The sequence below is a fragment of the Microtus oregoni genome, unplaced genomic scaffold (assembly GCF_018167655.1).
Source record: "Microtus oregoni isolate MIOR12 unplaced genomic scaffold, Mior012 000009F_ref0000495, whole genome shotgun sequence".
NCBI classification, from domain to species: Eukaryota; Metazoa; Chordata; class Mammalia; order Rodentia; family Cricetidae; genus Microtus; species Microtus oregoni.
The window spans coordinates 55,706,024-55,729,533 of NW_024543068.1; the positions used below are offsets into that span (position 1 = coordinate 55,706,024).

Below are 23,510 nucleotides of genomic sequence, written 5' to 3' on the forward strand. Positions count from 1 at the left end.
TTCCATGCCAGGCTGACACTCTGTCTCAGAGTTAAATTCTTGCCTCCCCCTTTTTTTGAGTATTTATATTAAAACTGGTTCCAAGTAATAAAAATGAAAGCAAATCAAGCTAAACATGAAACTGGGGAAAGGAAGAGAAGAAGAAAAGCGAACGGGCAACAGAGGAGAGGGGAGACACATCTCATCAGAAGGAGTCAAGTGATCAGGGCCGAGGAGGGGTGTGAGCCAGTGCTGCCCCAAGGATCTGGGCTTTCACTTGTAGCTCCAGCGGTAGCCTCACTCCTTCTCAAAGTGTGTTTCTTAGCAACAGATTCTCCAATAATTGAAGTCAGTTACCCACCTGTTCAGTCAGCTGTGGACAGTGCTGTACCCATGGCTCAACCCTGGACAGCAGGGTCAGGTCAGGTGTCCAATAATGTCAAATAGAGAAGCACACATCCTTTTACAGAAAGACATGTCTATATAAGGCTATACCCAGGGTAAACCAGCCATCATTCTAGAACCGTCATTCCTGTGCTCCCCATGTTCCTTGTGCCTTTGTCCTTCATTTGACCTCTAACCTCTGCCTTCTTAGTGACTGGGACAATCCAAGTGGCCCAAAGGCTAGATCGAGATGCAGGTGAACTGAGACAGAATCCCATCGTTTCTCTGGAGGTTCTGGTGAGGGACAGACCCTCTGGGGGTCAGGAGAACCGTATCCAGATAACCTTCACTGTGGAAGACATCAATGACAACCCTGCAACCTGCAGCAAGCTCACCTTCAGGTACTGGTGTTGAAATGTGTTACCTCTTGGGTGGCCCTCGATCTCTGGCTTCTCTGACCTAGGATAGCATCAGGGAAATGACTCTTGACAAGCAGGTTCGAGTGTCCCATTTTATTCAGAGGTCTTTTCTTATTCTTTTCCCTTCCTCTTTCATTCCATCCCTCTTCACTACTTTTCCTCTTTCTAAGTGTGCTTACAGTTAATTTTCATTTCATCCCTTTGGCACCAAGGGTCCTCTCTGGACTGTGTCTTGTCTTTATTTATTGCCCGCAGAGGTGAGAAAGTGCTGTTAGTGGTTGTAATGGAGTCAGGATTGCTAACGAGGATCTCCCAGAGATACCCATAGTAAATAATATGAATAAACCAAACTAAGTACTGGGGTAAAGCAAAGGAAAGCATCTAATTCATCTTCCATAGCTTAATAAATGAGAGGGAAATACAGATGCATGTGGGACATGAATTATTTTATATATGTATATATATATGGGTGTGTGTGTGCGCGTGTATATGTGTATGTATATATATATGGGTGTGTGTGCGTGTATGTGTGTATGTATATATATGGGTGTGTGTATGTGTGTATGTATATATACATGGGTGGGTGTGTGCATGTATGTGTGTATGTATATATATATGGGTGTGTGTGTATGTGTGTATGTATATATATGGGTGGGTGTGTGCGTGTATGTGTGTATGTATATATATATGGGTGTGTGTGTATGTGTGTATGTATATATATATATATGGGTGTGTGTGCGTGTATGTATGTATATATATATATATATATATATATGGGAGTGTGTGTGCGTGTATGTGTGTATGTATTGCTCTTTGACTCTAATTAATTCACAATAATTTTAAAATAAAGTCCTCTAATAATGACTTATTTTTATTTTATGTGTGTTAGTATTTGACCTGCATACATGTCTGTGTACTGCATGTATATTTGGTGCCTGTAGAACTCAGAAAAGGGCATCAGATCCCCCAGAACTGGAGTTATGGAGAGTTAGTTATGATCCGCAGAGGTGTTAGGAGATGAACCCAGGTCCTCTGGAGGAGCAGCAAACTGCTCGTACATGCTGACCATCTCTTCAGCCCCACAAAGTCCTTTTTGATTCTGGGTTACTATGCTTTCTTTTTCTTAAACCATAGTATTGTCTTTTTTTGCTGTTTTGACAAAAGCCACAAGATTGGGAATTTGTCCACAATAGCTTCAGGTCTGTGGTTTTCATGTTAGCCAGTCTTTGGAAGTCTGAATGGGGGCAGTGTTGGGGTGGGGTGTGCATTAGCAATGACCTTTGTGGGCTGAGTCCCGCGTCCAAGGTAGGGCTGGAAATCAGAACTGATCTCTGTGTTGATGACCCTATAGACAAAGGCTCTTGGGTTGTCTTGACTGGGTTTTCAAGTTTGCTCCAGGTGGCTTTGAACAGACCCAGTACAGAGCATGGCCATGCAAAAGATGAAGAGTCCCAGACAAAGACCATCCCGGGTGAGCGATAGCTGTCAAGTTCACGTGTTATGGTTATGAGCAGCTCCCGACTTCTACCGCTTGCCTGCTCTGCTCAGTGTTCGAGGGTCAGTGTGACGACTTCGAGTCTGTTCTAACACATCCCAGATCCACCATGCACCTTGCCCTATTCCCTGGAAGTCAGCCTTCTTTCACCTTCTAAAGGGTCCGTCCCTGTAAGGCATCCCTCTGCGCACAGCACTCTCTGGCCCTCAGTTTCAGTTTTAGGGTCTTCTCTCTCCACTGGTACTTTCCAGTCTCTTGTAGCAAGGATGCTCAATTCTGTTTTTCTCCCCCCCGCTTTCTCTGTGTAACTCTGTAGATCAGGTTGGCCTTGAACTCACAGAGATCTGCCTCCCGAGTGCTGGGATTAAGGGTGTGCACCACCACAACTGACTGCTCCACTCTTATTAACCCCGAGAGATGTGTCGGCCTTGCAATTCCTACACACACCAATACACCCACCCCTTTGTAATCATCTCTTTACTAAATCTAGAATCATCCTTATCTGCCATCTACTTCTTGCTGAGTCCTGGTTGACGCAGTCACAGGCTGGACCATGTTGTAGACTGCTATCCAAACTTGTGCATTCCAGATGCTCAGTCTCTTTGATGGGCAGGGATGGGTGCCACAGACAGTTAGGATGTGACTTTCACAACACCACAGGCACAGTCTAAACCCCATCTGCTACCGGAATGGCCCTGTAGATGGAGCAGAGCTCTGCTGAACCACTCACGTCCCTTGGAAATCTCCATTAATGCTGGCCCTCTGCAGCCGCCCCAGTAAGTCCTGGAAACGTCTCTTTATCCCAAATCTTCAGGCTCTTTGTTACTGCACACGGAGGGGTATCAGTGTCTGGAGCAGACTGTGCTGTCTCAAGTCTCTTTGTTTGTTTTCTCCTTTGCTCGTATCTGTTCATCGAATGTTCTGGCTTCTGTGGTCTAAAGTCCCCTGAGGTGGTAGGGCAAATTACCCAGTGAAATCACATTTCGAATGTCGCCGGTCCTCCAGTCCAGGCAAGCCCACAGAGAGTCCTGCTCTTGATTTTCTCTCTAAATTAGCCCCGAAGTCCATCACACGAAGCCAGTAACTGTGCTAATTATATTCATGTCTGAAGATAATTCTAAATAATGCAGTCGCCACCTCCAGGCTTCTCCAAAGATGATAACTTCTGTGGGGGGCGGGGGAGGGCTGTTGAAGGCTGAGAGGAATTGTAAGTGAGGTGGGTCCTTGAGAGGCTCCTTCCTTTGAGCTCTAAAGTGGAAATCTTCAAGAGCTCAGCCTGCATGTCCACGACGCCCGAACATACAGACCTGTGGTACTGAAAGCCCTGTCCGTGTATCTGCCATCCCATCCTTCATCCATTCTCCATCCCAGCCATCACAACCCCAAGCATAAAAGCCAAACAAAACCCCAGGACAAGGAGAAAGGAACCACATAGTCTCTGACATTTACACTAGAGCACTGTGTCTTGACGCGTCTACAGATGGGCTGGAGGGTGGGAGGGCTGGGTGCCAGCATTCATGAAGAGCAGCTGCGTGGTAGCTGGAGGCTCAGAGGCTGTGGGTGGGTGGGGCAGGACAGCCTGGAGAAGGAGGTCCTTTCAGACGCCCCCATCTTTGCACCGGGAGGCTGCGGCGTTCCCAGATTGATGATGGATGGGCCCAGGGCTCCAGTGGAGGCATCGAAGGCGGCGAGATGGTCTCTGGTCAGGCTGTAAATTGTCTAGCCCTTGGCTGGAACTGCTTTGCAAGCTGTTCATGAACAGGAGGCGGATCCAGAAAGCTGCTGGGCAAGCCACCTTTGCGGTGAGGGCCTCAGTCTTCTGTTGGCTGTGAAGGAGAAAAGCAGCTTTCCTTAGAGGCAGGGATTGACAAATGAGGGGGAGTGGCTTTCCAAGAAACAAGAAAAAGGGGGGGATATCAAGTGTTGGGGAAAAATGAAAAGAGCGTGTCAAAACTGTTGATGTAGCTTACGGTGATTGCCTAACGTGCAACAGGCCCTGGGTTAGATCTTCAGCAGCACATGCATGCACGCGCGCGCGCGCACACACACACACACACACACACAGAGGGAGGGGGCAGACAGACAAACAGACAGACAGACAGAACTGTGCACTCTGGTACCAGGATCCTGAATTGCTCAGACGACCCTCTCTACCAGATCCGCAGTACTTTAATCAATGCTCCACAAACATCCATGGTTTAGATAAAATTATATTATTGATGGTGTTATGGGGAGCTCACTCAGGCATAGTGTACAGACAATTGGAAGTCTCTATTCTAGCGTCTAGGACCACACCCAAGCGCTTAGGAACCTGGGTGGAACCCCAAGTGTCCAGAACACGGGGCTTTTAAAAGCAGACTCCACATCCGGCATCTCGAGGGCTTCCCAGAAGTAAAGCAGTCTTAGCAGACGCTAAGGTAAGTTAGCTAGGACATCCTGACCCTGGGTTCCAAGAATAGAGTTGGGTAGGTTCCCACGGGGTTCTTCTTCAAGGAGACCAGATTCCAGTTAAACCTGGGATGGCCTCAGCAAGAATACAAGATGGAGGAACCTCTGCACTGTCTTCCCCCATCACGTTCCCCACTGGTTCTATGGCATGAGTAGTGCAGTTGAGGATGTAGGGTCCCTCTGTTAGCCCAATCGGGTTAAGAATCACGGTCTGGCTAATTCTGACAGTAAGGTGATCAGCCTTGGTGACCAGGTGACCAAAGACTGATAGCCAATTATCTGATCTATGCCTCCCTTTTCCCCTTTCTTTGAGGTTCTCCCTGGACATGGCAAAGTTTTCTATAATTAAACATAATTGGTCGGGATAGAAACAGCAGATTTCCCCTAAAGTCATACATAATCCTCTCCATTTCATCAAGAGAAGATGTAAGCCACTTCAGCTACGGAGTCTGCTTGCTTCTCTAGTCTTGACTTGAGGCCTCTTGTCCTCGTCCACTTGTTCAGTCAATTTTCTCAAGTTTTTATCACTGATTGTGAGGACTAAAGTTCCTATGACTGTCGCCCAGGCAATACTGGCCCCAGTCAAGAGCAGGACAAGGATGGGAGCAGCTTGTTTTTTCCACTGCAGCCTGGGTCCTTGTTAATGTGTGTACTTCCTCCCCATTCTATAGGCACACCTGGGGCAGGGTGCACATGAGGACACAGAGGAGGGACCTGGTGTGTTGGGATGCCTGAGGAGACACGTTTAGTTAAACCATTGGTACATGCCCACCAACTGGTCTCAGGGGCCACAAAGTTTGGCTGCTGATGGAAGAATTGACCTGGAGAGTGGACTAGCAAGCGCTGGAGTAAAGTGAGGTTTCTCCATCAAAAGTCCCGGACTCCAGGCAGGTTCCAGCTCCCTGCATGTCCCCCAGTATCAGCTTACACTGTTCCTAGTTGGAGTTGTTTGTATTTGCTGGGGGACCGATGGTCTAGTTGGTGACTAGCCCTGTGTAGTAAGGGGTTGAGGGTTCAGCACAGTCAGCAATACTGACCCATTCCATCAGATAAACTGTAAATCTTGTCAAGGGTAGAGAGTACAGAAGGGGGATCCCACCCGTGCCAATGGGGCCTAGTGTGGTAGTGCTGTTGGTGCTGGCTGCAGCCAATCTCACAGAGGGAATGTTGGTTGCAGTTGACTTCTTTCTCTTAAACTATTGGGACCCATCAGTCTGGGGTCTGAAGAGGTGGCCTCCCCAAAAGGTAAACATTTCCTGGGTCTGTTTTGGTAGCAAAATAGAGTCTTACTTTCCAGGTTCTTCCAGTGTCCCACAGAACGTAGTCGTCCCAATGCTGACTACAATATTTCAGAATTATGGTTATGGGATTGCAGGTCCCTATCATGCAGTGTTTGAGAGGTCCCCTCTTTGTGTGTGTGTGTGTGTGTGTGTGTGTGTGTGTGTGTGTGTTCGTTCTTTGGACACAGATAGAACTGGGTTTCCTGTTTTTCTCTCTATACAACCATTGCTTCTGTAGTTTAACCAAGTTCCATAAACGGGTGTAAAGAACAAAGGTCTATATGGAACTGGGGTTGTAGCTGATTGATGATCAATTTTCTGTGCCTGTTATTCTTAATTCTCCAGCCCAGAGAGGGCCCAGTGAGAGTTGTGGGCTCCTGTCCCCTACAGAGAAAGGAAAAGGATGAATGCAGTGTTCTGGGTTAGTGATCTCAGGTCATTCTTCTACTGAAAGGGTCTGAAGTCACATGACGGCCACCTGTCCATCATCTTTGACAGCCTTCTTTAATTGGGAGGGGTGGATCCACGGAATGACTCCAGCCACATTCACAGCTTGGGTGGTGGGGACATGTGGGCAGAGAGTCCCTTCCAGGCTGGTTCCAGAGTCTGTGTGGGGATCCTCTTTGTCCAAACAGAGTGTCCTGGGTCCTGGGTAGAACTGGTAGGCACAGCAGGATTCCTTCGCTGCCTGGTCTGTGGCCTGGCACCCCACCGGCAAAGCCACAAGGGCTTGGGAAGGGAATGATTAGACGTTTCTGCCTGGGGAATCGCTCAGAGCCTGAGGAGGGTGGGAGGTGGGCTCCCGAACACAATTTTGGAATATTTTTGGGTTTGTTTTTGTTTTTCGGGTTTTTGTTTGTTTGGTTGGTTGATTGTTTTGGTTTTTCGAGACAGGGTTTCTCTATGTAACAGCTCTGGCTGTCTTGGAACTTGTTCTGTATACTGGGCTGGCATTGAAGTCACAGAGATTCACCTGCCTCGACCTCCCAAGTGCTGGGATTAAAGGCGCGTGCCACTATCACCCAGCTTTTCCCAAACATGATCTTAAAAGGAGTGAGCCCCTCTGGCAAGCAGCCCTGAGCAGGGCAAAGGAGAGGAGATGGCCGGGTTTTCACCAGTTTCAGGACCAGTTTGCTCAGTCTCCTTTAGAGTTCTTTTCAGCCTTCCTCTCTACCTGACCTCTGTGTCTTATGTGCACAATATAGTTTCCAGTTCATGTCTAATACCTTTGTCAGATTTTGAGACACTTTGGCCACGAAGGGCAGGCCATTGTCCTACCCCTAGTTTCGGGGTAGGACATTTCCAGAAGAAGTTTCTTAGTGACTGTTGGGGCCGTCTCTGTTTGGGTGGGACAGGCCTCCAATCATCTCAAGAAGGTGTCTACAAACACCAGCAAATAGTTATTGCCTAAAACAGTTGGCCTGATTTCAGTAAAGTCCAGCTCCTTGTGTTCCCCATGTCCACTTCCTGGATCCTCAATCCCTTGTGGAATCTTCCTTCCCCCTTTGGGGTTTACCTGAGCACAGGTGGCATCTACACGTGGTGACATCATCAGGCTTCTCTAATTTGGGATATAATAATCGGATCTGAGGAATTCAGAAGGTTTTGTGTATCACTAGGTGGATAGTTAATGGGATTCTGTAACCAGTCACCTCCAGAGTCACAGAAAGGATGGGTCTGTTGTCTGGGGGCATCCGATGTCCTTGTTGGGATTCTGTAACCAGTCACCTCCAGAGCCACAGAAAGGATGGGTCTGTCGTCCGGGGCATCCGATATCCTTGTTGATCCTCTTTGGCTACTTCTCATTTTCACCTGGGATGTATTTTGGCTGTATTTTGGTTGGTCTTGTAAGCTGGGCTCCCACTGGGCTACGAAGACTTGGTTCAGACTTAAAGTTTGCAGTGATCTTAGCACAGACCATGAAAAATCATGTCCGGAGGCTTGAACTTCCTTTGTTAAGCCTTGAGCCCCCTCCAAGCTTCTCTGTGGTTTCTGTAAGATGAGGACAAGAGTGGAAACCTCTTGGAGATGCAGAAATTTTATTTTGTAAAGGGCTCAGGATGAAACAGCACACAATTACTATCTAATAAGTGGTTGAAGAATGAATGAGTACATCCATGGCATCGCACAGTGTAGGCAGAAACAGACTGGCAGATATGTTTTCTGCCAGGGTGGCCTTGTGGAGACACAGGGACACGTGTCTTCTCTTCAGGAAGCAGATGCTGTTACTGGCCACAGCCTAACACAATCCTTGCTCCACAGTTGCTGATCCCAAGTTCATTTTTTTAGCTGTCACAAGAAAAGACTGTCGAATGTAGAGGAATACACTTTGGTAGTGAGAGACTCTGGGCCTTTACTCTATGGTACTCTGAGGGGCCGCTGGAGATCTGGGGGTCACACTGGAGATCTGGGGGAGGGCCATTCCAGTAGCGGGTGCAATGCCCTGGGACTAGCGTCTTGGTGACCTGTGTTAGGGTCATCAGGAACATCCCACTCCGGTGGGGAGGAGCATGAACCAGGAGCTGCTGAGGGCAGGAAGGAAACGTAGGAGCGGGTGAGAAGAGTCCTGCCGTCCTAAGGTGAGGTGGTGACTGAATAGCCGAGCTTTTCGGTTCTCAGGAGCAGGCTGCTGTGTTCTGACAGGGGCAGGATGCCACTGCTAGCTGCTATATTAGAAGCGGTCCGCAAGGACTCCAGGGCAGAAGCGGCGAGGGCAGCGAGGAGGATGCTGCCACAGCCAAGGACTTGTGGACTGAATACAAAGTTGAGGTATCTAGCCTCGGCCTCGGTGAGAGGGCCGATTCAGTCGCCGTTTGTTAGGAGAAAATATTGAATTCTATCTTTTTGCCAGCATTATGTTGACGGAAAACGCAGCCAACGGAACGTTGCTCTTGGACCTGAACAAGTTCTGCTTTGATGACGACAGTGAAGCTCCGAACAACAAATTCAACTTCACCACGCCATCTGGAGCAGGGAGCAGCGGCAGATTCTCACAGCGTCCAGCTGGCTCCGGGAGAATTGTGGTCAGTTCATGGTCATTGGCTCATTAAAGGGACGCTGGGGAAGCTGGTTCAACATGCCTGGTGCTTCTGCTACCCTGCAGAGAGAAATCTGCAAGGCGCCTCCTCTCAGAGCCGACCTCCTCTCAGAGCGGCCTTAAACTGACAGACTCAGTCGTGGCTGTGTGTTCCCGGCCGCCCTTTATTTCACTCAGGCTTCAGCATCCTTCATTACCCAGAGCCAGGCTGGGGCCTGAGGATGTCGCCTGCCTGCTAACTGAGCTGTTACAGACATGGCGGTGCCCTCTGTGCGCACGCTCTGCTGTTGTTCGAGTGCTCGCTCCTCAAATGAGGCGCCAGGGGGAGAGACCAGCCCAGGCCATCCTGAGAGATTCTGCATCACAGAACCACAGAGACCCCAGAGTTCCGCAGAGGCGGAACTGGACGGACGGGCATGAAGGGCGGGCTTCAGCAGTTGTGTGGCTTCTGTTCACACAGGTCACCTGCTGTAGGCAGGGATAAAACAGCGAAAACGAAGGCCGTGTTAAGGGTCCTGAGCGGGTGTGTCCAGCAGACCCTGGGGTTGCCACCACCTTCCTCCTCAGCCTTTTCTACTTCCCATCTCAAACTGTCTTCAATCCCTTAAAAAGTCATGGGTCATTTTAAAAAAAAAAAACTAATTTTGATTTTGGGGAGATACTTTTTTTTCAGTTTCCTAATTCATAGCCACCGTTTAAGATGTAGAAACCACTGAAGAATGTCATTACATAGGAGTGAACACTGTCAACATTTTGATACATTTTTCTTTTCTATGTGGTTTTATGTTTCTACACATATATGTACATCTATGTTAAATAGGGAAATAGATTGTCAGCTCAAAAACAGTACTGTTTATCCTGTGAGATCTATTTTCTCTGTTCTGACCTAGTTAACTGCTGATCTAGATTGTGAAAACCCAAGCAACATAGCAGCTGGCAATGCATACAAGGTGATAATCCAGCTGCAGGATGTCGCCCCTCCGTACTATAAAAGCAAGTACCCTTTTTTATTTGTTTTTATGAGCTATTCATTTTTTTCTGCTCCCCTCCCTTCTTCCCTTCCCTTCTATCCTCCCCCAAGGTCCCCATGCTCCCAGTTTACTCAGGGGATCTTGTCTTTTCCTACTTCCCATGTAGATTAGATCCATGTATGTCTCTCTTAGGGTCCTCTTTGTTGTCCTGTGTGCTAGATTCATCTCAGTCAGCAGTTTGGTGAAGTAATTTTTGGGGGGTGTTAACAGAAACCTTTCAGGGGGTCTTGTTCCATCAAATCATATTAGTCTGGAAGCAATCCACAGGTTCTCATCCTCCGAGGAAACAAAGATGAACCTCTTTTCCAAAGCAACATATCCATAGACTCAAACTTTGAAGTCAAGAAACCTTTAAAACATATAAGTTGGTTTAGCTTAGCAGTCCCCAGAATCAAATGTCTCTCTCTGCAGTCAAAAAAATTCAAAGAAAACGCAACGATACGCATAATCTAGACCCTCTGTGTGTATTCCATCTTTACATGGCTTATTTGTCTTTACTTCTTTTAATCTATGGCTGTCTGTACTCTGTTTCTTTAAAGACTATCTTTTTTTAAAAAACCATTTACTTTTTTTTTTTTTATAACTGTCTATACCCTTTTTCTTTTCTCTCCCAAGCCTACGTACATTTATTCAACACTGACCCGTTCAGAGGTCTTTTCCATCTGACTCTATCTTTTTTGTATGTCTGTAATTATTTTCTGACCAGAAGCACTTCTTAAGAATCTAAGCTGCGGCATTGCTAGGGTATACACATCCCTGCCTGCTTGCTCTGCCCAGTCCAACATGGTGGAAGTCCGTTAGTGCCTGAGACCGCTAGATGGGAGTCGTCCTCACCACCTCAACTCTGATAACCAGTTGGCCCACGCTGCTACCAAGTAACTGTGCACGATCCACAAACCCCATTTAAATGTTCCATAGCTGGACCTCCAGAAAGCGTCAGAGTTCACACGAGCAGCACAGCCAAGAAAGCCGGCATTTCAAAGCAGCACAGCTTTTTTTTTTTTCTGCTACTGCTAAGTCAGGAAAATCTCTCTTAAAGGAGCCATGCCTCTGCTTGCTTCTAGCAAACAGAACCCACCCAAGAAAATGCCGCTACCAAACCATGCTTAACTCTGTTCTTTTGTGTCTAGAATTCCTTTTTAAGCTTTCTCAGGTTTTAAGTGATTTTAGTTGGACACACTGGCACGCCAATTTGCTGTAAGGAGGCCGCTTGTTTGCTTCACCACACAGAAACTATATTATTTAAATCACTACTTGGCCCATTAGCTCTAGCTTCTTATTGGCTAACTCTTACATCTTAATTTAACCCATTTCTTATAATCTGTGCATTGCTACAAGGCTGTGGCTTATTGGGTAAAGTTCTGGCATCTGTCTCCAGTGGAGCTACATGGCTTCTCTTTGACTCTGCCTCCTTTCTCCCAGCATTCAGTTTAGTTTTCCCCGCCTGCCTCTGTTCCCTGTGCAGGCCCAAGACAGTTTCTTCATTAGCCAATGGTACTCACAGCATACAGAGAAGAATCCCACATCAGTCCCATTTATTAATTGTTTCTTTCAGTGTCTGTGCTACTGGGGTTATATTTAGGATGTGGTAGACTGTGCCAATGCATTCAAATGTTCTTCCCACTTTCTCGTCTATGAGGTTTAGTGTGGCTGGCTTTATGTTGAGGTCTTTGATCCATTTGGACTTGAATTTTGTGCATGGCAATAGATATGGATCTATTTTCATTCTTGTTTTTTTTTTTGGGGGGGGATTTTTGAGACAGGGTTTCTCTGTAGCTTTTGGTTCCTGTCCTGGAACTAGCTCTTCTAGACCAGGCTGGCCTCAAACTCACAGAGATCTGCCTGCCTCTGCCTCCCGAGTGCTGGGATTAAAGGCATGTGCCACCACCGCCTGGATATCTATTTTCATTCTTTTAAATGTTGATATTGAGTTATGCCAGCACCATCTGTTGAATATGCTTTATTTTTTCCATCTAATATTTTTTGTTTCTTTGTCAAAAATCAGGTGTTCGTAGGTGTGTGTGGATTGATATCTGGGTCTTCGATTCGGTTCCATTGGTCCTCCTGTCTGTTTTTATGCCAATACCTACCCAAGAGCATAGAAGCTCTTTCCATTTTCTAACCAACATTTCCACTTGTTTGGTTAGATTTACTTCAAGATATTTTATGTTATTTATGATATTTATGTTATTAGTGGAGGGTGATGTTTCTCTGATTTCTTTCTCAGCCCGTTTATCATCTGTGTAAAGCAGGGCTACTGATTTATTAGAGTTAATCTTGTATCCTGCTACATTACTGAAGGTGTTTATGAGTTGTAGAAGTTCCTTGGTAGAAATTTTGGGGTCCCTTATATAAACTATCATATTATCAGAAATAGTGAGAGTCTGACTTCGTATTTTCTAATTTGTATCCCCTTGTTCTTTTGTTCTCTGCTTATTGTACTAGCTAGGACCTCAACTACTATATTGAATAGATATGGAAATATTAGAAAACCTTGTCTTGTTCCTGATTTCAATGGGATCACTGTGCGTTTCTCTCCATTTAGTTTGATGTTGGCTGTTGGCTTGCTGTGTATTGCCTTAATTATGTTTAGGTATGGTTCTTGTATCCCTGCTCTCTCCAAGATCTTTATCATGAAGGGACGTTTTATTTTGTCAAAGGTTTTTTCAGTATCTAATGAGATGATCATGTAAATTTTTTTCAGTTTGTTAGTATGGTGGATTATCTTGACAGATTTTCATATGTTGAACCATACCTGCATCTCTGGGATGAAGCCAACTTGATCATGGTGGATAATTTTTCTGATTTGTTCTTGGATTTGGTTTGCCAGTATTTTATTGAGTATTTTTGCATCAATGTTTATGAGGGAGATTGGTCTGTAATTCTCTTTCTTAGTAATGTCTTTGTGTGGTTTGGGTATCAGGGTAATTGGAGCCTCATAAAAAGAGTTTGGCAATATTCCATCTGTTTCTATTGTGTGGAACAGTTTGAGGGATATTGGTATTAGTTCTCCTTTGAAAATCTTGTAGAATTCTGAGCTGAAACCATCTGGTCCTGGGCTTTTTTTTGGTTTGGAAACTTTTGATGACTGTTTCTATTTCTTTAGCAGTTATAGGTCTATTTAATTTGCTTATCTAGTCTTGTCTTACTTTTGGTAAGAGATATTTATCCAGAAAATTGTTCATTTCTTTTAAGTTTTTCAATTTTGTGAAGTACAGGTTTTTGAAATATGACTCTGGATTCTCTGGATTTCCTCTATGTCTTTTGTTATGACCCCCTTTTCATTTCTGATTTTTTTTAATTTGGATGTTCTCTCTCTGCCTTTTGGTTAGTTTGGATAAAGGTTTGTTCATTTTGTTGATTTTCTTAAACTCTGTATCATTGATTCTTTGTATTGTTTTCTTTGTTTCTATTTTTTTTTATTTCAGCCCTCAATTTGTTTATTTCCTGCCATCTAGTCCTCCTGGGTGAGTTTGCTTCTTTTTGTTCTAGAGTTTTCAGGTGTTGCGTTAACACACTAGTATGGGATTTTTTTTTCCAGCTTTTTTATGCAGGCATTTAGTGCTATGACTATTTCTCTTAACACTGCTTTCATTGTGTCCCATAAATCTGAGTTATGTTGTGTGGTCATTTTCATTGAGTTTTAGGAAGTCTTTGATTTCTTAGTGCCCTTTTGACTTGTTTCATAGGGCGTCTCCCTTGGGCATCAATGATTGAACTGCATTAGGCAGGTCTAGGTACTGGGCACAGGGGCTCCTGTTACATCCACCAATCAGGCTCCAGCATCTACTTCCTCTGGTGGGGGCTGAATCCTGTCCTTTCCACCTTTCTACTTTCCACACAGCTTCACTTTTTCCAATGATTTCTCAGAAAGTGCAAATACCAACACTTAACTACATTGGATGTGTGCTGTAGCTGTCAAGTTCACGTTTAAACTCTTGGGTTTGGCACACAAGCACTTCCAAGATCTGCATAGCTTGCTAGCTGTTCCTCCCAACCCTTCCCACTCAACTTCCCTTTTCTTCAACTGTCAATGCCAATCACTGCAGCTGCCCTGAGAGAATAACAAAGTTTTATACCTTAGAGTTTTTACATATTGCTAGAACTCTCCCTCCTGTTCTATACTACTCCCCCTTCCATACTATCCCCACACTTTACTGTCCTCCATTCCACTCTGTCCTATCCACACTGTCCCTATTCCACACTCTCCCTATTCTACACTGTTCACTTACTGTGTATTTTCACAATGACCCATCTTCCTCTCTTTGTCCATCTCAGGCTTTTCTCGAGCTTTCTCCTTCAGGTTCAACAGTGACTTGTATTTGTGTTTCTGAGAACCTACTGCTAACTGTGCCTCAGCCCACACTTACATGATGCTTTCTAATGCCCACTGAACAGATGGGTACAGGTTGTGATGGAAATTTAATTCTGTTTCCTTTTTTAGATAACATCTACATTTTCATTCTAACAAGCCCAGAAAATGAATTTCCTCTCATCTTTGATAGACCATCTTATGTGTTTGATGTGTCAGAAACAAGACCAGGTGGGTAAGGGCCAAATCACAGTCATAGCATCTTGCCAGGCTTTATCTGACTTCAGTCTCTACAGGTGCATAGCTCTTGGCAGAGATCGCCAGAAGGTTTTCACACATTCTTTGATGATTTGTGTGATTGCATCCTTCCTTCCTTGCTTACTTCCCTCCCTCCCTCCCTCCCTCCCTCTTTTCTTCCCTCTCTTCCCCAACTGTCTCTTGCTCTATTTTCTCTCTCTTTCTTGAATTGCTCTTGCTAGTACAGAGACCTCCAGGTTAGTCATGGATCCTGAAAACCTGCTTAAACTGCATTTCTCTGAATGCCCGGATTGCTTCCTTGCTGTCTGCCTGGTTTTCTGCTAATCCTCCATGCTGTAGATGATGTTTCTTCTTGGTCTCCTCTGTGATTTTTGACCGACTTGCTCAGGGAGTTGGAATTTTCAGGTCGTAAAAAGACTCCCCACTTCTCTAGTTCCTTTCTTTAAAGACAAAACAGAGCATCATTCTCTTCTTGAGTTCTCTGGCAGTCTTATTTTCTCCTTTATAATGATATTTTGATTTTTATGGTCTATTCTTCCATTAAGAAAAGATTCCCAAGCCAGGCGGTGGTGGCGCATGCCTGTAATCCCAGCACTCGGGAGGCAGAGGCAGGCGGATCTCTGTGAGTTCGAGGCCAGCCTGGTCTACAAATGGAGTTCCAGGACAGGCTCCAAAGCTACAGAGAAACCCTGTCTCGAAAAACCAAAAAAAAAAAAAAAAAAGAAAAAAAAGAAAAAAGAAAAAAAAGAAAAGATTCCCATGACTGACATGGTGATGATACATGCCTGTAATCCTAGCACTTGGTAGGTGAAGGAATGAGAAACAGTAGTTCAGAACCATCTGCTATGGTATAGCAAGTGCAGGGTCAGCCTGGACCACGTGAGATCCTGTCAGAAAACACACACACACTCATACACAGAGGGTATGATAGGTAGGTAGTTGGTAGATAAGTAGGTAGGTAGGTAGGTAGGTAGATAGATAGATAGATGAATGGATAGATAGATGATAGATGAATAGATAGATAGATACATAGATACATAGATAGATACATACATAGGTAGATACATACATACATAGATAGATACATGGATAGATAGATAGATAAATAGATAGATGATAGATGAATGGATAGATAGATAGATGATAGATAGATAGATAGATAGATAGATAGATAATAGATACATAGATAGATGATAGATATAGAAACTGAGAACATGAGAGAGGATGAGAACGTTCCTGATCCCTGTTTCAGTTTCTCCTCATCTCTCCTGACTTGAAGGTACAAAGAGTTGTTTTTCTGTTATCTGGCATATACTATTAGATCTAATAGGTCCTCCCTAGCTATGTACCTTGAGATCATGGGTATTTCTTCTACAATAAAAAACCAAATCAAATCAGAGCACCCACCCCATTATTCCTATCTATTTTATTCTCATGACTGTCTCTGTTTTCAGATGTTAGTTTCAAAACAAAACACAAGAAGATGGTCCAGGGAGCACAGTGTTAGCTCCTTACAGGGAGCACAGTTAACTCCTTATAGGGAGCACTATTAGCTCCTTACAGGGAGCACAGTGTTAGCTCCTTATAGGTAACACAGTTAGTGCTTTACAGGGAGCACAGTTAGCTCCTTATAGGTAACACAGTTAGTGCTTTACAGGGAGCACAGTTTTTAGCTCCATACAGTGAACACAATTTGCTCCTTACAGGAAACACAGTTAACTCCTTATAGGGAGCACTGTTAGCTCCTTGCAGAAAGCACAGTTAACTGCTTATGGGAAGCACAGTTGACTCTGAACACAGTTGGCTCCTTACAGGGAGCACTGTTAGCTCCTTGCAGGGAACACAGCTCCTTATAGAGAGCACAGTTAGCTCCTTATAGGGAGCACAGTTAGCTCCTTACAGGGAGCACTGTTAGCTCCTTACAGGGAGAACTGTTAGCTCCTTATAGAGAGCACAGTTAGCTCCTTACAGGGAGCACTGTTAGCTCCTTACAGGGAGCACAGTTAGCTCCTGATAGAGAGCATAGTTAGCTCCTTGCAGGGAACACAGTTAGCTCCTTACAGGGAGAACTGTTAGCTCCTTATGGGAAGCACTGTTAGCTCCCTGCAGGGAACACAGTTAGCTTCTTACATATTGCCTTGTGTAGTCTGTATGTTCAACAGGACCAAACACTTCACATATCCCCTGGCCTCAGTACTGTGGTTTGGCCGTCTTCCCTGGGTCACACACTTGGTGCTGGCCTGTAGAGCTGAGCGACAAGGTCTCTGACTCACAGGAGCGGAATTTATGGAAAAGGACTTCTGCAAAACAAGCTACCCAGAACCCCAACAGCCCTACCAGCACTTGTAAGATAAGCAGAAATAGCAGAATTTAAACATCTATACTCAGTATTCGTCAATTGCTATATTCTTTTTTAATATTTATTTTATTTTATGTGCATGAATGTTTTGGCTGTATGCATGTATGTGTATATGTATATTCTGTGAGTGTCCGGTGCCTACAGAGGCCAGAAGGGGGCGTCAGATCTCCCCAAACTGTAGTTACAAAGGGCTGCAAACCACCATGTGGGTGCTGAAAATCAAATCCATGTCCCCTGAAAGAGCAACAGGTGCTGTTGACCACTGAGCCACCTCTCCAGCCCAAGTGTGAACTCATTATAGAAAATTTGAAAAATGCAAGAGACTTTTAGATAGCACTATTGCTGAAAGTTGGGTGTGGGGATATGCGTGCTGGTTCTCTTCATTTATGGGGGTGATGTAATGGGTGCCTTTGAGCTTCTAGGGTGTGAATTCCCTCTCCTACCTCGAGCCCGGCTTGGACTACTGGCCCACTTACTCGCTGGGTGCTTGTTTACATTATTTGAATTCAATAGAATTGAATATGTAAGATATGCAGGCTTCTGACAACTAGGAAGCCTCCAGAAGTCTGGCTACGGCAGCGAGGATGCCTCCCCCTCAAGTCGGTATTAATCATTCTTTATTCCTGCAGCTAGAACCCCCGTTGGGCGCGTGCGAGCCACTGACGCAGACTTCCCCCAAAGGAGCGTGGTGTATTCCATATCCAGCGGAGGGGCCAGCCTCCGGCACCCAAACATATTTTGGATTAATCCCAAGACAGGAGAAATCCAGCTAGTAACTAAAGCTGACCATGAAACCACTGCCGTCTACACTCTCACAGTCGAGGCCGCCAACGGCGAGGACACAAGCTCAGCCACTGTGAGTTGGGGTGTTGGGTCTCTCCATCTCACACCCCAGCCCTAGCTGGTTGGCTCAGGCTGGCCCTGGCGCGCTCAGCATGTGGCTACAGCACGATGGGGCGATGAAGGAGTGGTTCCCAGGACATAAAGATCACAGTTTTCTTTAAGGCTCACATCTGTGAGTGACCGAGAGAAGTGTTAATACTGATGGCAAGACGCTGGCGTGTCTGCTGAACCCACAAAGCCACCTTGTGGGACAAATATCCTCCTGGTGCCCTGTAAATCTTTCTTTGTCTTCTATGGTTGGTGGTAAATGGCAAGCTGCCAAGGTGGGTTGGTTTTGTAGCTCTTAATCTCTTCCCGAAGCGGTGCTGCCTGTTTCTGCCCCACCCCCGTGCTCACCAGATGGGGCAGATATTACAGGATGTTGTGGCTCACCCTTGTGCCACGGTGGTACAGTCGCTGACTCTGGCTACCGAGGAAGTAAAGAGCGGGACCCTGACTCCTGGTTCTTGGGGTTTGGGGGGTTGTTTGTTTTTGTTTATTGAGACTGGGGTTCTCTGTGTAATCGCCCTCACTGCTCCAGAACTCACTCTGTGTAGCAGGCTGGCCTTGAACTCAGAGATCCACCTGTCTCTGCCTCTGGAGGGGAAAAAGGCCTGTGCCGGCCAGGCGGTGGTGGGAGCGCCTTTAATCCCAGTACTCAGGAAGCAGAGGCAGGCGAATCTCTGTGAGTTCAAGGCCAATAAGTCTACAAGAGCTAGTTCCAGGACTACAGAAACACTCCCCACCCCCGTCTCAAAACAAACAAACAACAAAAACAAAAGCCCTCACTGCCTGGCAGTAATATGTGTTTTAGACAATGCTCACTCAGATATCGAGAGTCAAGAAGCAAGAAGACAGGCCAGGGTCCCATAGTGCTTTCGAGAATGTCCCCTTAATGACCTGTGAACCTCCCACGAGGTGCTACCTCCCACAGGTTCCACACTCCACCGCGGTGCCAGACTGGGCACAAGCCTTTGGCACATGGACCTGAGAGGGACCCAGGTCTGTTTGCAGATGCCTGCTGCTACATTGCTGCTCAGTGTTCCATGCTGAGACTCTCACTGAATGCCGATTCTCAGTGCACAGTCTGTGGGACCTGAGTTCCCATACCACACCCGGCACGTTTCTCAGGGGCACCGCGCTGCACTGCGGGGTGAGTGTGGGGAGGGCCCGAAGGCCGCATGACAGCCATGAAGATCCATTAGTGAAGAGAAAAGGCTTGAGGGAAGCGGCTTGGCTGGCAGCTGCGTGGTAGGGACAACAACTGGCGTGCAGGGAGGAGAATGAATTCATTTCTTAGCCACGCTCCAGGCAAGGCTTATCTCTATGACCCTAGTTCTGCGGGAAGTCACGTGATAAACCAGTGCCCAAGTCGTTCGCTTCCTCTAGCGACTTGCTCTGAATTAATGGGATGAAGCTCTCAGTGATGCTCGAGGTTCCGGATTGCTGGCCAGGAGAGTTGGAGATAATTGCGGTGTTTGTTAGGTTGTATTTTTTTTCTTCTTTCATTTTTTTAAAGAGAAAAATAAATAATGGACTCCAATCTGGGAGCTAACGAAAATGAACATTTCAATTTATTCCAGGTCTCAGAAATAGCTGAAATCCCTAAATTTCCAAAGCAGAATGAATAAGACTCAAATTTCATAAGCCTTTAGGAAGGGTGACGAGCCAAAACGATCATGCAGGTCTCTTCCAGGACTGACACCGAGAGCCTGCGCTGGCGGGAATCCCAGTCGGTTCACTAGGCAATGGGTTGCCGGCCTAGCTTGGGGAGAGTCAGCTGAGAACTCAGAGTAGTTATAACCGCCCAGGCTACGGGTGAGACCTGGCAAAATCAGGGCTTCAACTCCATTGCCCTGTGTCTTAGACATGGCTGCCTAGTATCGTCAGCTGAGGAACATAACAGAAAGTGCCTGGGCCGCCCCCCCACAAGTGGGCCCAAGAAAGTGGATCCAGGCATGAGAACCATTGTGATGGACACAAAAATGAGAGACTGGTTTCAGGTTCCCAGGGCACAGTGCCTAAGTAAATAGATGGGCTCCCCTAAGCCCATGGCCATTGTGGTCTTTGGGAGCATGTGTGTTGAAGAATGATATTTGCATGTCTGCACTCTACATGCAAACACATACACCTGCACATGAGTGCACACAACAGAGACTCTAACAGCAATGAACAGGGTTTGGAGTGAGATAGAAGAACCCTGAAAGCTTAGCCTGCCCCTAAGTAGGGTGTCAATCACCTGCCGTCGCTCGGCCACCTGTTCTCATCTGTGGATGGGGAGCTATCACATTCTCGCTCCCACGCGAGGCTAGATAAGCAAATTCACGCAGGTTGTGAATCCCACACAGTGAGCGCTCACTAAGAGTAACTGTCTGGGGCCAACAGCATGGCTCGGTAGGTAAAGGGACCTGCTGCCAAACCTGAACACTTGGGTTTGACCCCTGGGATCCCCATGGTGAAAGGAAAGAACTGGCAACCACAAGCTGCCCACACAGAGCGCGCGCGCGCGCACACACACACACACACACACACACACTGAATAGAATGTAGGAACATTTTAACCACCTTCCGGCTCTTCTAGGTTACCGTAAACATCCTTGGAGAAAATGATGAAAAGCCAATATGTACCCCTAATTTTTACTTCATGGCCATCCCAGTGGATCTGAAAGTTGGCACAAACATTCAGAATTTCAAGTTGACGTGTACCGACCTGGATTCTAGCCCCAGATCTTTCCGATACTCCATTGGCTCAGGTACTATACTTGGTATCAACAGTTCTGGGCTATCCAGGGAGGAACAGGACAGTGGGTTGTGGCTCCCACACTGATGTGGGCACAGCGTGGGTGTGTGAGGAAGGAGGGCCGAGGGATACAAGGGTCCCTGTGTTTCCTGGTGTTCCATCTGCTTCTCTGCCCCACCTAGTTCTCCCAGAAACCCCCACAATCAGACTTACGCCCACATGGCTATTCCAAGGCCCCAGGAAGTATAAATCCTTCTAATGGATTACTCTCCCCAAATTCCCAGAAAATCATGAGTGTAATTTTTAAAATTTATTTTAGTTCATCTCCTCACCACCTCTTCTCCTGAAGAACCTGTCATGGGGGAAGGGAATCCCAGGCCTCTCTCAGGATAAAAATAGATTAGATGCATTTTGAAACGTGTCCTCGGGAATATTCTCCTCCATTCATCTCCTTCCTTTAAAAATGTGCCGTTGTGGGAAGGAGGGGAAAAGAGCACCTCTCAATGGAAACAAAACCAGAATAGCTCATCTAATGAGGTGCTGGGGCCAGAGATTTAAACCCAAACATGCAGAGCAGTTCCACAGGAAAACCTGAAAATCCATCTCGGCTGCCTGCTGAGTCTGGCAGAGCAGTGGGAAGCCTCTGAACCACCATGCCACAAAACCCAGGGGCAAACGCTGCCTGGAGACCACAGCCGCTGAGAGCGGAAATAATCCATACTGAGAGTCCCGAGGACCTTCGGAGCCCTTTACTGCTGAGGGCATAAAAACTGCATCATCTGCTCCATTTGCTGCTTCTCAGTCAGCAGTGAGTCTGGAGACAGCAGAGGACAAGCAAGAGTCACAGTCGGGCTCCCAGCCTCCCTGCCCCAGGAGCCTGGAGCGTCAAGTTGTGGGCCCCAACAGCACTATGTGTGTGTGTGTGTGTCTCTGTCTATGTGTCTGTGTGTATCTGTGTGTCTGTGTGTGTGTGTGTGTGTGTGTCTCTGTCTATGTGTCTGTGTGTATCTGTGTGTCTGGGTGTGCCTGTGTGTATATCTCTGTGTGTGTCTGTGTGTATCTGTGTGTCTGTGTGTGCCTGTGTGTGTATCTCTGTGTGTGTCTCTGTGTCTGTGTGTGTCTCTGTCTATGTGTCTGTGTGTATCTGTGTGTGTCTGTGTGCGTCTGTGTGTATCTGTGTGTCTCTATGTGTGTGTCTGTGTCTTTGTCTGTGTGTATCCGTGTGTGTCTGTGTCTGTGTCTCTGTCTCTGTGTGTGTCTCCGTCTATGTGTCTGTGTGTATCTCTCTGTGTGTGTCTGTGTGTATCTGTGTGTTTGTGTGTATCTGTGTATGTGTCTGTGTGTGTATCTCTCTGTGTGTGTCTGTGTGTATCTGTGTGTTTGTGTGTATCTGTGTATGTGTCTGTGTGTGTCTCTGTGTGTATCTGTGTGTGTCTGTGTGAGTCTGTGTGTGTGTCTCTGTGTGTGTGTGTGTGTGTGTGTGTGTGTGTGTGTGTAGAGGGAGAATTCCCAAGGACCTGGTCCTGAAGTCCTTGCAACTTCAGGAGGTGCCTTCCTTTAGGGGACTTCGAGATTCCCTGTCACCAGTGATGCTAAACAGCTCCACAAAAGGCATAGGATGAACCTGGCCCATGGTTGGGGTGCAGCTCACTCCAGACGCACTGGCCTCAGCAGACTTCTATATGTGCTACATCACCATTAAATAAATATCAGCTGCCATATGATCAGGACGTACCAGGATGCCTAACTCTCTTCCTGGTGGCCCTTGGACAGGGGTGCTGGGGTTCTCTTTCCAGTCCATCCTCACTTGTAGGACATCACAGCTCCGACCCAGTTACATAAAAAATAAAGTGTGAACATTAGAGGAAATAAAACAAATGTGTTTTCTTCTTACCTTTATTTTATCTCTTTTTCTCTCTTTGACCAACTCTCTTGGGTGAAATCTCACTAGGCAACGTCAACAGCCATTTCACCCTCTCTCCCAGTGCTGGCTCGAACATCACACGCCTGCTGCTGGCGTCCCCCTTCAACTATGCTGGTGGCCTCGATGAGATCTGGGACTACAGGCTGCTCATCTACATTACTGATGACAACTTGCTGTCTGGCAGGACAAAAGCCGAGGCTCTTGTCGAAACAGGGACAGTGACGCTCAGTGTTAAAGTCACTCCTCACCCGACCTCGATTGTCACCACAGTACCCAGGGTAAGGATCCGGGGACCTGTAATCTCCAGCCATAGCCTGGGCGTTTATAGCAATGGAACCCTTGACCCCGGAGTGTGGGGCATTTGTTGGTTAGTAGATGGAAATCTGTGTAAGAGCTTGGACGCGTAGAGTCGCTGGCCACTCACACTAGAGAGGAGCATGTCAGTGTGAGCTGTAGTAGAGCAAGTAGTGACCGTTGTGGTAAAGACGGTTTCACTGTAGGAAAACACCTGGGGTCAGCAACTCCAATTGCAAAAGGTTTTAGCTCATAGTTTCCAATATTTCAGACCATAGGCTATGGGCCTATGATGAGGGAGAGGAAGGCAGGGAAGCTGAGGGAGTTCAGGGCAGAGGCTGAGGGAGAGCAGGGCAGAGGGACTGAGGAAGAGCAGGGCAGAGGGGCTGAGGGAGAGCAGGGCAGAAGGGCTGAGGAAGAGCAGGGCAGGGAGGGGCACTGGAGGGTAAAGAGGAACATCATTGCAAAAAAGGTGTACTTCCCCCTCTTCTCCCCGCCTCCTCACACATCCCCCTCCTCATAGAAAACTGCCTATGAATAGGTGGTCATCTGCTTCTCAGGGTCTTGCTAATCACTGTGATGTTCACCCCTCTGTTACTGCAGTCAGTGGACCCCAGTGAGCTGGGTGGCGGTGGTGGCACACACCTTTAATCCCAGCACTCAGGCGT

General features: G+C 46.6%; 1 protein-coding gene across 1 annotated transcript in view; it reads left to right on the forward strand.

Moving 5' to 3' along the window:
• Cdhr3 (cadherin related family member 3) overlaps nt 1-23,510 on the forward strand; it is a 58,964-nt gene that overhangs the window by 25,922 nt on the left and 9,532 nt on the right. Inside the window, exons 8-14 of the mRNA XM_041658686.1 lie at nt 575-764; nt 8,857-9,028; nt 9,933-10,035; nt 14,518-14,616; nt 17,632-17,858; nt 20,466-20,637; nt 22,576-22,826. Of these exons, the coding sequence (XP_041514620.1) occupies nt 575-764; nt 8,857-9,028; nt 9,933-10,035; nt 14,518-14,616; nt 17,632-17,858; nt 20,466-20,637; nt 22,576-22,826 (1,214 nt within the window). The remainder of the gene's footprint in view (nt 1-574; nt 765-8,856; nt 9,029-9,932; nt 10,036-14,517; nt 14,617-17,631; nt 17,859-20,465; nt 20,638-22,575; nt 22,827-23,510) is intronic.